This window comes from Terrapene carolina, unplaced genomic scaffold (assembly GCF_002925995.2).
Source record: "Terrapene carolina triunguis isolate 2854851 unplaced genomic scaffold, T_m_triunguis-2.0 Scaffold66, whole genome shotgun sequence".
NCBI lineage: Eukaryota > Metazoa > Chordata > Testudines > Emydidae > Terrapene > Terrapene triunguis.
In genome coordinates, this window is record NW_020664417.1 from 16,910,328 (window position 1) to 16,923,691 (window position 13,364).

Sequence of the window (13,364 nt, forward strand, 5' to 3'; positions counted from 1 at the left end):
CAGATGCCTATATGAGGAATTGAGCCAGCCAGAGGACTTGGTAAGACCTGACATTTACAACAGTTTTCTACACCTTTGTAGCCCACAGAGGCCCAGAAGAGAAGAGGTTGGCCTGTCTTAGCTCTTGTGATGCAAAACCCCACTATTTTTGAGACAACCTCCCTGGGAGGCTTATCGGCTCAATTCAACATTATAAACACTGGAATAAATTGCCTAGGGAGGTTGTGGATTCTCCATCTCAGGAGATATTTAAGAGTAGGTTAGATAAATGTCTATCAGGGATGGTCTAGACAGTATTTGGACCTGCCATGAGGGCAGGGGACTGGACTCGATGACCTCTCAAGGTCCCTTCCAGTCCTATGAATCTATGAAACTCAAATGAATGGCTGGGAAGATGGACAGAAAGCGGGGTTACTAGCAGTCAACTTGGGTGGCCCAGCTCTGATGGTGCTTCAGAACTTACCCCCAGAGAAGCGACAGAGTTATCCAGACCTGGTACAGGCCCTTGACATGTGGTTTGGAGCCAGCCATGAATATGAACTAGCCAAGGCACAGCTAAGAACTAGAAGGAGAAGCAAAAAGACCACCACCTGAACTAGCAGAAGACCTGCAGAGACTTGTGCTCCTGGCATACCCAGCTACTACCAAGGCCTTCCAGAATAGAGTGGCAATGTACCAATTTATAGATGCTCAGTTGGATTAGAACTTGCACATCAAGATCAATGAAAGGAGGCCAAAGACACTTTGACAGGCTGTGGAATTCGCCATAGAACTTGAATCTTTGCTTGCAGTAGTTCACCGGAAGCAGCAGCTGCCACTGAGGAAGACAGAAGCTGATCACAATGAGCCCTGTATCAAATATGCACGAAGCAACAGGGTATTCTAATCTGGTTTGTGACTGCACTGAATGATAGGAATACATGATAATTTGGTTTGTAAAACAAGGCAAACTGACAAAAATGCAAAAATTAAAGGTAAAAGTTATGTTAACTGCTGGTATTGTGACAAAACGGGCCACAGAAAGGAGAATTGTTAGAAAAGTAATGTGGGCCAAGACAGTCGGTCTCAAGTATCTAATCAAAGCTTCTGTCCCAGTTCAGGAAATGGGGACATTGCACAAGCCGAAAGCCATCACTGAGAGTCAAAATTTGGAGATATAAAGCTCAGCCCCACAATTTTTGTTTAGATCTGGGCAGTTAGACAAAAATAATGGAAGTTCATCTATTCAGTGCATCAGAGGATCTGTGATGTGTTCAGGAATAATTGACCTGGGTTCATACATAACACTTATTAGACCGGAGATGCTAAAAAGGTTAGGGAAGAGGGTATCCAAAACTGAACTGCCTAATTGGTCTCAAATTGAGACAGTCATTGGGGCAAGGGCACCTGTCCAAAAACTGGGTTTGCAGATTGGACTTTTGAAATTTGAGCAAGAGGTCTAAGTGGCTAAAATAGTAGATGAGCTAAGAACTGGTTTGGATTTCATTACAGCTAATAACTGTGTAATCAATGCCAGGAGAGGTGTTCTTCAAATTCAGCCTGTGGAAATTTCCTTTATGGCTCAGGTGAGACAAAAGGTTTGTAGGCAACTGGTTTGCAGTAAATGAACTGTCCTGCCTCCAGGGGAAGAAACCCTTATAACAGCTACATGCTACCGTAGCTTTCCAGCAAGGGAAAGATGGGGAGTGGTTGAAACCTGTTTTAAGTCCCAGGGTCTCGGGGAATCTTAGCTGGTAATGGTCTTGTGGATGTGAAACAAAAACTGATCCCAGTTCGTTTGATCAAATGTTTCTGATAAACAGAAAATTGTGAAAAAGGGAACTGCAGTTGTGGAATGAGATGATGGATCTGGTAAAAACTGATATAGAAGAAAACTACAAGGGAGAAGGGAGTGAAGGTATGCCCCAAGAGTTTCTGTTGGACTTATTCCAGTGCAGTGCTGTACATTTAAATAGGGAATAGCAGAACACTCAGACACTTTCTGGTTAGGAATCAGGTTGTACACCCAATCCAACAAAGATATAGGTTGTGCTGCACTGGCCCATCATAAGATTGATACTGGGGTAAACTGACCCATTAAACAGGCACTTTACCCATTATCAGTGGCAAAAAGGGAAGCAACTGTACAAGCCATTGCAAAAATGGTTCACAAAGCCATAACATACCCTTCAATCCGCCCCTGGGCCTCATCCAAAGTTCTGGTTAAGACAAAGGATGGTTGTACCGGATTCTGTGTGGACAATTGAAAATTAAATGAAGTCACTTTAAAGGATTCTTATCCATTAATATCAATAGATGATACTCTGAACTCCGTAATTGGTTCAATCTGGCTTTCCAGATTAAAAGCGAGTATCAGCAAGTGGAAGCGCGTCCAAAAGATAGGGGAAAAAACTGCTTTCACAGCAGGACAAGGTTTGTGGAAATTTAAAGTGATAGATTTTAGCTTGTGCGATGCACCAGCCACATATGAAAGGCTAATGGAGACATGGCATATCACTTTCAGATTATCCGTTGTACCTAGATGATATCTTGGTGCATGCTAAAACATTTGAGCCTGAACTAAAACATTTATATAAATAGTCTGTGATCAACTGAAGATGGCCAATTTGAAACTGATCCCAAAGAAATGTGAGTTGTTCCAAAAAGAAGTAGTCTGTCTTGGGCACACAAGTAGTGAGGAGGGAATTTCCACTACCAAAAAGAAAATTGAGGGTGTACTAAACTGGCCAACTCCCCTGACACTTACAGGTAGGCTGGCCATACATCCAGTTTTAAACTGGACAGCCCTGCTTTTCTAATGTTTATTCCCCAACTCATACTGAGACAAATGGAGGAGAGATAGCTCAGTGGTTTGAGCATTGGCCTGCCAAACCCAGGGTTGAGAACTCAATCCCTGAGGGGGCCATTTAGGGATCTGGGGCAAAAATCTGTCTGGGGATTGGTCCTGCTTTGAGCAGGGGGTTGGACTAGAAGACCTCCTGAGGTCCCTTCCAACCCTAATATTCTATGATTTTGGACATGGGGCAGTGTGCTCTTCAAAAGGCACCCCCACATGACAGTGCATATGAGGCCATGCCCAGGGGCCTTGGATCATGCCAGCAGGAACAGGCCCACCCTGTTCCTGGAAGTACCAGAATATCTGGTACTCTGGGAATGTGAGAGTGGCCTACTTACTGATGTGCAGAATTTTACAGGACTCTGCTCCTATTATAGAGGTTCATTTGTGGATTTATCTATATTGCAAAATCACTGCACAAGTTGGGTGAGAAGGCAAAACCATTTTAGTGGTCAGCAGAAAGTAATGTAGCATTTTCAGAGTTAAAAATGCTCTGCTGACTGCTCCTGTATTGTCCTATCCATGTTTCAAAACTCCATTCATACTGGACACAGATGCTAGTGCTTGGAGACAGTATTAAGACACAAACACAAAGAACTTAAGAGGGTGGTAGCTTATTAAACTTTTACTGTAAGTTCTCCCAAGAGAAATGATTGCACCACCTGAAAAGAACTCCTAGCAGTAGTTAAATCTATAGAATGGTTTCATCACTACTTGTATGGGGAGAAGATTATGATCAGGACAGACCATGCTTTCCCACAATGGCTCTTCAGATTTCAGAAATCCTGAGGGCCAGCTTGCCAGGTGGATGGAGAAATGGCAGTACTACGATTTCACAATCACAAATAGGTCTGGCCATAAGCGTGGTAATGCTTGTCCAGACAGCCTTCTTGGGAAGCTATTTGCAAACACTGCCCCAAGCAGGAGAGCAAGGAATTTGTTACTAAAAGGGATGGGTGTGTTTCTCTTTTCCTCTAATTTACGGAGGGGCCCATCCATGTTCATGATTCATCCACTGAAAGAATGGGAATGGGGACGAGGTATGGACCTCAGAGCAACTAAAAACTTCACAATGAGAGAATCTTGATATCAGGATAGCGTATGACTATTTGGACTGTGTAGAAATCTTACAATGCAAAATTGAAAGAGTTTACACCTTTGCTAGGGAAAATTTGAGGACAGACTCTGACAACATGAAAAGGCTATATAATGTAAGATTATATCGGGAAACTTTTATAACAGGGGACCTGGTCTGGCTCCACAAACCTAAAAGAAAGAAGGGAGGAACTCTCAACTAGATAAATCTTGGGAGGGACCCTATAGAGTACTGACCCAAATAAAATGTGTACAGGATTTAGCTGGGTCCCAGGACTAAACCCAAAGTTATCCATAAGAATCATTTGAAAGGGTATCAGGGGGACAGAATTTTAGCTTGGCTGCCCCCTGAATCTGAGAATGTGGAAGTTGAGGATGGAAAAGTTGTTACAGAAGTGAATTCCCAATTAGAAAAGAATGGTCAGGGTGTAAATCCAGGTAGAAAAAAAACCACAGAGATTTAGGTGGGAATAAATTTTTTGAGAGTTGGTGATATGAAAACAGGAAGACACTTTACAAATGTAAATATTAACCTTGTATCACTTTAAATTTATTTTATTTTATTTCTGTTTGGGATGGATTGTTGGGTGTCACTGTTTTGGGCTTCATTGGGATGCTGGGTAAAGCTGAGATGGTGCTGGTGTTATAAACTGGATGAAACCTTGTTGTGGGATTGAGGTTGATAGGTGTAAACTCACCTTTCGATTAACACAACTGTAAGCATAAACTCTACCCATGAAAAAAAGTAGTGTGTAAACCTGCCCAGGAGCTTTGCTGAGTGCTGTTTTGGGTGGTACAGGTGTGGGGGAAGGCAGAGCAGAGACAGCGAAGGTATGTCTACCCTACAAATGCTACAGCAGCACAGCTATGGCACTGCAGCTGTGCCACTATAGCACCATAATGTAGATCAGGGGTCTCAAACTCAAATGACCACAAGGGCCACATGAAGACTAGCGCATTGGCCCAAGGGCCGCATCACTGACACCCCCCCTCGCTGGCACCGGCTCCATCCCCACTCCACCCCTTCCATGAGGTCCCGCCCCTGCCCCATCTCTTCTCCCCCTCCCCAGAGCGTGCTCCTCCCCCCTGGAAAGTGCTAAGCATTATACAGAGCATACAGATCACTGCTGCTCCTACAAGTCATTTCCAAGCGGTTTTAATAAAATATATACACTCAGTAATGCACCTCACTCAAAGGACAAAACATGCACTTAGTTAGATTTACTTCTGTTAAAGCCCCCCCACTGCACTGGACTGCACCACCACTCCACCACTGCTCTGCCTCTTCCAGGGGTGGCAGATTTGTAGAAATTTTGGTGGTGCCCAGAACCTGCCCCCCCAAACTCCACTCCCACCTGCCTAAGGCTCTGGGAGGGAGTTTGGGTGGGGGTGGGGGTCTGGGGTGCAGGCTCTGGGATGGAGTTTGGGTGCTGGGTGAAGGCTCCGGGCTGGGGCAGGGAGTGGGGGTGCAGGCTCTGGGATGGAGTTTGGGGTTAGGAGGGGGTGCAGAGGTGAGGCAGGGGGACACTCAGGGGAGGTGCGTGGGGGCGGCAGGCGGGGCCGGGGGAGAGACCCGGCCCCAAACATTGGGGCGCAGCGAGCAGGGAGCTTAGCTGCCACATAAAATAACTCGGGGGGGGGAGGTGAGGGGAGTTTGGCTGTGACTGGAAGTAACTGGGGGGGGAGCCCACGGGGAGCTTGGAGGGCCGCAGGGAAGAGCTCCGTGGGCTGCATGCAGCCCCCGGGCCGCGTGTTTGAGACCCCTGGTGTAGATGCTTCCTGCATTGACAGAAGGGTTTTTTCCATCAATGTCGTTAATCTGCTTCTCTAAGAGACAATAGCTAGATCTACAGAAGAATTCTTCCTCAACATACACAAGTCCACACTGGGGGTTAGTTTGGTGCTCAGGGCATGAAATTTTTCGCAGCTCTGAAAGATGTAGCGAGGTCAATCTAATTTTAAGTGTGGACCAGACTTCAGGAGAGTGAGAGAGAGAGACTGCACATGAGCATGTGCGAGAAAGAGCAGCTGAAAGCATGTCTGACCCTGGCAGAAACCTGTGGAGAGGTTCCTGGGTCAGGGGTGCAGGCAGCAAAGAGTGTTCTGGTGCTGTTTCTTGCTATTTGATTCTTTTTGCATTTAGAGACACAGGACTCTGTACATTCTTTGTAAATAAACAAATCTGCAAAAAAATACATGACTACCATCTATTTTTATTCTCCCGCAGGGCCCCAAATTTTGACTATCCACTTGGGTCAAAAGAGGCAACATAATAAAGAGGAAAGATCACTGTATTACTAAAAATCTATGTGACAAATATACCTACCCTCTATCCTTGAATAAAAGTTCAGACTGTATTGAAGTGCTTGGAGCATTGAGAAACAAGTACAGGACAAAATGAAATGTTAAAATTTGAGTACAACCTTATGTTCATAAAGTAGTACAGTACAGTACAGACCACAGGGAGACCCTTTCACATATATTTTCTTCAGAAAAAGGTAAATCTATAAAGACTAGTGTGTCTATCCTGAATCTTCATGAACTCCCTTGTTTTTGTAAGGTTAGTTCCACTTGTCACAGAGTTCTGATGTGGGAGTGGTCCTCAGAGGTACCTTCAGGACTCAAATTAGAGCAGTATACAGTGGTATGGCATACCAGCACCTCTCCCAGCCTGCCTTCTTGTTTTCTAGAACATCAATTTTTTTTTAAAGTACATTTCTAGCTGTTACATTTGCAAAGGAACACTCACTTCTGGTTTTGAAGGTGAACTGATGCGGTGATGTCTGCCTGAACTTCCAGACAGCCTGAAACATTAGCTCCGAGAGCCAAGAACTGCCCCACATGTCACTATGGGACACTAACTCAGATGCTACTATAAGTGTGAAACTTGTTAAATATTTTATTGCCCATGTCAGAAAGGAGGGGAAGGATCACACTATGAAATTCTGCACAATCTACTCTGACTGACATCCTGTTTTGTCACCACAATTAAGTAGGCCTGGAAGAGTACCACCTCTTATTCTCTTCTCCAGTCAAGAAGAAACCAAGCTCAAGGGTGCCACCCATGCCCCACAGAGGGGAAGCCAAACCTGAGGAGTTCAGTGGAGCTCAGACAGCATGTATGATCCTGTGTAGAATATCTATACAATCTACTGAGAGCAGCATCACAGATGGATAGAGCTTAATTTTGTGGGAAGAGATTAGAAGAGCACCATTATTTTTTGTCCTCTTTTACCCTTGTGTAGCTCAGTGGAAATCACACTACAATAACCCAATACAGAAGTGACAAAGGACAGCACATCTTCCTATCTCACTTAGTGACATCCCATACACATTGAACAGGAGGGGTAACAGAGCACAAGCCTGTGGCAATATTCATAATGAGAGTAATACACTTGAAATGAAAGGATCTTCCAGAGAATGGGGAATGCCATCATCATTGCAGACTGGCTGATGAAGGGATTTATTATTAGTGTTAGAATTACCATTAAGCCTAAAGGCCCCAACCATATTGTGCATGTGCCTGGTACATGCTGCACAAATACAGAGCAGGAGAGAGTTTCTGCCTCGAAGAGCTTACAATCTAAAACTGATTAACTAAACCAGTCTAAATTACTTGAAGCAGCCATCAGTGCTCCTAACTCAGGTTTGCTGACAACAGCACAGGAGTGGGTGAATCTGCATCTACAGTGAACATATATTGCCAAATTGATATTCACAAATATCTAGACTGCTGAAGATGACTTTTTTTTTATATTTGGCAAATGTATTATTTTATTCATCAATCCTTGTTATTTGGCACATATCCTCCACCCAATAACAATTTTTTAGATGAGCCGTAATTTAGCCCTTTGGAATTTTCAGAACCGAAACTGTGCTCCAAAATCTCTAAAAGCTTACATTCCTTCAGAAGACACGGGTTTTGCACCTTACCAAAAGCAATACCTCAAATTGACCTGTTCAGACAGGTTTTGATAATTATCGTGACAGACCCAGACCAGTGGGGTACAGGAGTCTGGTAGAGGGCAAATATACTGGTCACTGGATGAGTAGTTTTCTGTTCCCTGAGTGACCAGAGAAGGGGCTGCACTAGAGTAATCAGGAACCTGCTAGAACCAGTTAAGGCAGGCAGGCTAATTAGGACACCTGGAGCCAATTAAGAAGAAGCTGCTAGAATCAATTAAGGCAGGCTAATCAGGGCACCTGGGTTTTAAAAGGAGCTCACTTCAGTTTGTGGTGCGAGAGCGTGAGGAGCTGGGAGCAAGGAGCTGAGAGGGTGTGCTGCTGAAGGACTGAGGAGCACAAGCGTTATCAGACACCAGGAGGAAGGTCCTGTGGTGAGAATAAGGAAGGTGTTTGGAGGAGGCCATGGGGAAGTAGCCCAGGGAGTTGTAGCTGTCATGCAGCTGTTACAGGAGGCACTATAGACAGCTGCAGTCCACAGGGCCCTGGGCTGGAACCCGGAGTAGAGGGCGGGCCCGGGTTCCCCCCAAACCTCCCAATTGACCTGGACTGTGGGTTCTTCCAGAGGGGAAGGTCTCTGGGCTGTTCCCCAACCCACATGGTGAATCGCTGTGGCAAGAAAATCCGCCAATAAGCGCAGGACCTACCAAGATAGAGGAGGAACTTTGTCACATTATATATAGACACACACATTCTCCTAAAACACTCATTTGGTTGGCAGTCTAGAAAATATCAGTCTTTTAAACATTAAGGGCTGCAATATAATGAAAACAAATGAAAACCCAAAATGAAAGGACAGATTAAAAACCCTATCTGTGTCTCAGAACAAAGTTCCTTGGCTTGTATCCTTAGTCACTGCCAAGAAGAAAAGGAGGGCAGAGAAAGAGTACACCTTTGGTGAACAATGGAATGTTATCAGAAACCAAAGGGTATGTCAACAGTGCAATAAAAGACGTGGAGCAGCCAGTATAAGAGCCTGGGTCAACTGACTTGGGCTCACAGCCTCAGGCTGTGAGGCTAAAAATAGCAGTGTAGAAGTTTGGGCTTGGGCTGCAGCATGGGATCTGAAATTCTGAGGAGGGGGAGGGTCTCAGAAAAGCCCTGAGACCCTCCCCATTTGTAGGGTTTCAAAACCCAGGTTCCAGCCCAAGCCCAAACATCTACACTGCTAGTGTTAGCTCCACAGCCTGACCTACTCACAAGCCCAAGTCAGTTGAGCTGGGCTCAGACTCAGCACCACAGATTTTTCTTTGCAGCAGAGACATGTCCTGACCCTCCCCCAACCCTACTGTCCTTCACCATCAGCACCCCCAACAAAAAACCTCCCACCTGTAGAATTACAGAGGAACAAATCCATCGTTATATGGTTTAGTTTGTGTTTTTCCTGAGCAAGAAAATGCTAAAATATCAGTAAAAAGAAAGTATGGGCCAGATTATATGATGAGACTACTATCTACCTGGTACTACAGAGAGCTAGTTTCAGCTCCCTGGTTCTCTGCCTTGCTCTGTCCTAGACCTAGCATAGGTTACAGCAGCCCTGAGGCTACTCTAACTTACACTGGCTTACAAAGCTCCTCCCAAGCAACTGTGCATCAGCTAGGAATAGATGGAGCACAGTTTGCCTGGCAATGCCCTCAACAGGCCTGTCCCTCATCCCTGACACTTCCCCTACAACAGGGATGCTGCAGGAAGGGGAATGCCAAGCCGCCAGATTTTACTGCCATTAAGGAGGCATGGGCAGTATTGTCTCTTTCTGCACTGCCTGGTGATGTAACGAGAGAAGAGTAATTCTGTGAATCTGGCCCACAGCCATACTCAAGAAACAAATCAACATTCATAATTTTTTTTTAAAATGTCTTTTAAATTTCAATCCACTAATGTCTACAATTTAATTTTCTGGAGTTCAGTTGGAATTGTTTTAAACTGCTGTCTTTTACTATTAGATGTACAAAAAATGTATGAGACAAAAACAAAACTTGACAAAAAGCAAACCTACAAAGGTTCAATTCAGACCCAATACCCTCTGGGAACCCATTAAGGCTAATGCTATAAACTAATATTTTGTTATATTGTGATTTTATGCTATATGGAGAATGAAAATCAACGCACTCTGTCAATACAGCATGGTCTCTAAACCAAGTAATATGTACCTCCCCTCTGCCCGCATGTCTACATGCAACTCCCGTTACTTTTAATAGGAGTGCAGGTACATAAAAAACAAAATTATGCCCTCTCCAAAAAGAGTGCTGAAGGCCCTTGGTGCACTGAAACCACTGCTGTTCTGATTAATGCATTTGAGTTTGGGCTATCTGTGCCAAGACAGGGTGTGCAGCCCATGTGCCACCAAATCTAGTTCTGTGTGGACTTCTACTGCATCTATATGCAGCATCTTCAAGGGAAACAGGAGGAGGAAGGGATCAGAGGATCTAATATAACAAAAGTCTGATATGTACAAATGTTGAGCACCTTAAACTCTAGATGAAGTCAATGGTAGCTGTGGGTGTTCAACACCTCTGAAAATCAAGTCCTAAGGGCCTGATCCAAAGCCTTTAAAGTAAATAGGAGTTTTACTATTGGCTTCAAAAGGATATAGATTATGCCCTGAATGATTTGCCCAAGATCATATATACAAGTCTGTGTCAGAGCTGGGAATTGAACTCTCCTGATTCCCAGCCCATTGTTTTAAACACAAACCCATCCATTCTATCCTTTCTTCATGTTAATATAGGGCCACATCTAAAACACTGGGCCTGATTCTGCACAGCCTTGTACCTTGTTTAGTCATATACATTTGTGCAGAGTTCTGCATTGCAATTCTGATTTGGTAGCATTTCATACCTACTTTACACATTAAGTGATCACAGAAGGTGCAAGGCAGTGGTGAATCAGGCCCAGTGTACTTAAACATGCCAAATATTCAAACCCTGGTCACTTCATGATATTAACATTTGGAGTCTACAAAAATATAATGTATTAATTAAGTGAGAATAAGATTTATATTCCCTGTTGTAGGAATCTTTGAAAGGATTTTCCCCAATTTAACTGCTCTGCAATTTTTCTGTAGGTGATCATATCAAAAAGCGAGTAACCTTTTCTAACCTGACACATGGGAAGCTCTGACTTAAATAATTGGTATTTCTCTTTAGCTTTGTGCATAGTAGAAACAGAGGCACTTGAGGTTGACATCTAATATACCTGAAGTAATTCCGAGTTTCAAACACAGCCAAGCAGCAATCATTAAATGTCATGGGTTATTAGTTTGAAATGGTTTACAATAGACAAAAAGACCTACCTCAGGGTAAGGGTCAACTGTTGTTCCTTTGACTTCACCAAGTCTCCTACTTTAAAAGTAGTCAAGCCCAGAAAGTTTCGCTACAAAACACAGGGGAAAAGAGAGAGAAAGGAGGACATCATCATTAATTCCTGAAGTTTTAATCGTTTCATTTTCAGCCCCATGCCTGCAAATCTGTCTTTCGTAGCAAGAGAGAAATTTTAAATTGGAACCCACTAGCTTGATGTATTATCCCATAGAATACCTTCATACATCAGTGACACCATTATCAATAATTTGTTAAGCTCAGATTTTACAGACAGGAACCCATCTTTTTCATTAAAAACAATCAGATTGACAATCTGACAAATAGCAGGCTGTAAAATGTACACCCGCAGGAAAAGTTTCATTTAGTTTGAAGGTTTTCCTCCTATTCAAGTGATTTCTGTATCACAACAAATGTTAAATCTTCAGTGTTTTACCAATGTTGTTCTTGCTACAGTAGTTCCTAAACCCTTAGGCATTATCTTTGAACTCGAGATATTAATGTATTTGCTTGCTGGAGTTATTTTTATGTTGGGCTCAATACAAGTTATTAATAGAAATGCTGTATTTTCTGAGTATATAGCAATGTTTGTAAGCACGTTTCCTTGGGTATTTCCAACCTAGGGTGGACCAATTTTATTCCAGTACAAATAAAGAGAAATGTATTCATCCAGCTACATTTTCTAAATTTCTGTTGATCTGCTACGCTATATGTTGTCTTTCTGCCAATGTCAGCCTTTTGCATCCTCAAGGAAATTATGCAAACATTTTTTCAAGAGAACTTTTTACCCTCTCTCAATACCTCTGCTGCTCAGCACTAAAACTTCACTTTACCAGTTGTACAACAGAGTTCTTCTTACCCTAGGGACAATGAGCATGGAAAGAAAATAACCTAAAACTTTCTTCCATGAAGGTTTTTTGAAAAATACACAGCAACTCACTGGAAGTTGATGTGAATTAGTTACATATATTTTCATTAAGTCACATCAACTATGCAAATACTTCAACAAATAAGCAGGTTTTTTTTGCATAATAATTTTATTCTTTATTCCTTTTGTAAGGCTAACAAAAATAAAAGGTCTAACAGCAAATGCAATGTGCTTGCAGATGACAAAATGCAGGTATAGGTCTTGAGCTTGGTCACATGCTCTCAGGGTCAGCCCGGGCCGTATAGAGGTAGCACATTCAACCCTTGGAAAATGGAGAACAACATGTGTTTCAGTGGAGCTGCTCAGCAGTAGTATGACACCACCTAGTAAGAGTTGTATCCTGTCTTCCTTTAGTAAGGCCAGTCTGAATCAGGGCCTTGGAATATTCAAATGTGGGCTCCAAAGTTTAGTGCTCAGACAGGCTTTTAGGCACATAAAATGCATAGCTGGGAACCTAAGTGCCAATTTAAATGCCCAGATGTAGAGCTCTACAATTGGCTTCCAAGTTTAAAAGCTGGGTCCTCAGTATGGCCAAGCTCAAAGCCTCCTACAGGCTCATGTTGATGTCCATGTAATGATTCAATTTCCATCCCTGGCTGCACAGCTAGGCAGGAAGGGAAGGAAGAAGGGAGGTAGTGTAGAACATACAAGCCAAGAGAAAAGGTGCCAAGGAGGCAGGCTGAGGGTAGGGGTGGACAAAAAGGAGGAAGTAAAGAAGAGGCAGACTGGAGCCATGAGATAGAAACAGAGTGGGTAAAATAGTATGATTATGTAATTAAAGACTGTGCTGTGTCTTCACTGCCAAAAAGGTGCGTTTTTAAGTGAGATAGCTAACTTGACTCACCTATCTCACTGTAAAATCCTAGCAGAGACAAGGGAGAGGTAGTTTTTACCTCAGTGAAACTAGTTGAGGTTAACACTATACCTCCCACAATGCCTTGTTTCTGCTAAGATTTTACAGCAAAATAGGTAACACGTTCACTATCTCACTGAAAAAATACACCTTTTGGCACAGAAGACATAGTTTGTATCATAATACACCGCTACCCCGATATAACGCAACCCGATATAACACTAATTCGGATATAACGCGGTAAAGCAGTGCTCCGGAGGGGGCGGGGCTGCGCACTCCGGTGGATCAAAGCAAGTTCAATATAATGTGGTTTCACCTATAACACGGTAAGATTTTTTGGCTCCCAAGGACAGCATTATATCGAGGTAGAGG

General features: G+C 43.3%; 1 protein-coding gene across 1 annotated transcript in view; it reads right to left on the reverse strand.

Annotated features, from left to right (window-relative positions):
- INPP4B (inositol polyphosphate-4-phosphatase type II B) overlaps positions 1-13,364 on the reverse strand; it is a 312,722-nt gene that overhangs the window by 194,663 nt on the left and 104,695 nt on the right. The window contains exon 7 of the mRNA XM_029910663.1: positions 11,187-11,266. Coding sequence (XP_029766523.1) covers positions 11,187-11,266 — 80 coding nt within the window. The remainder of the gene's footprint in view (positions 1-11,186; positions 11,267-13,364) is intronic.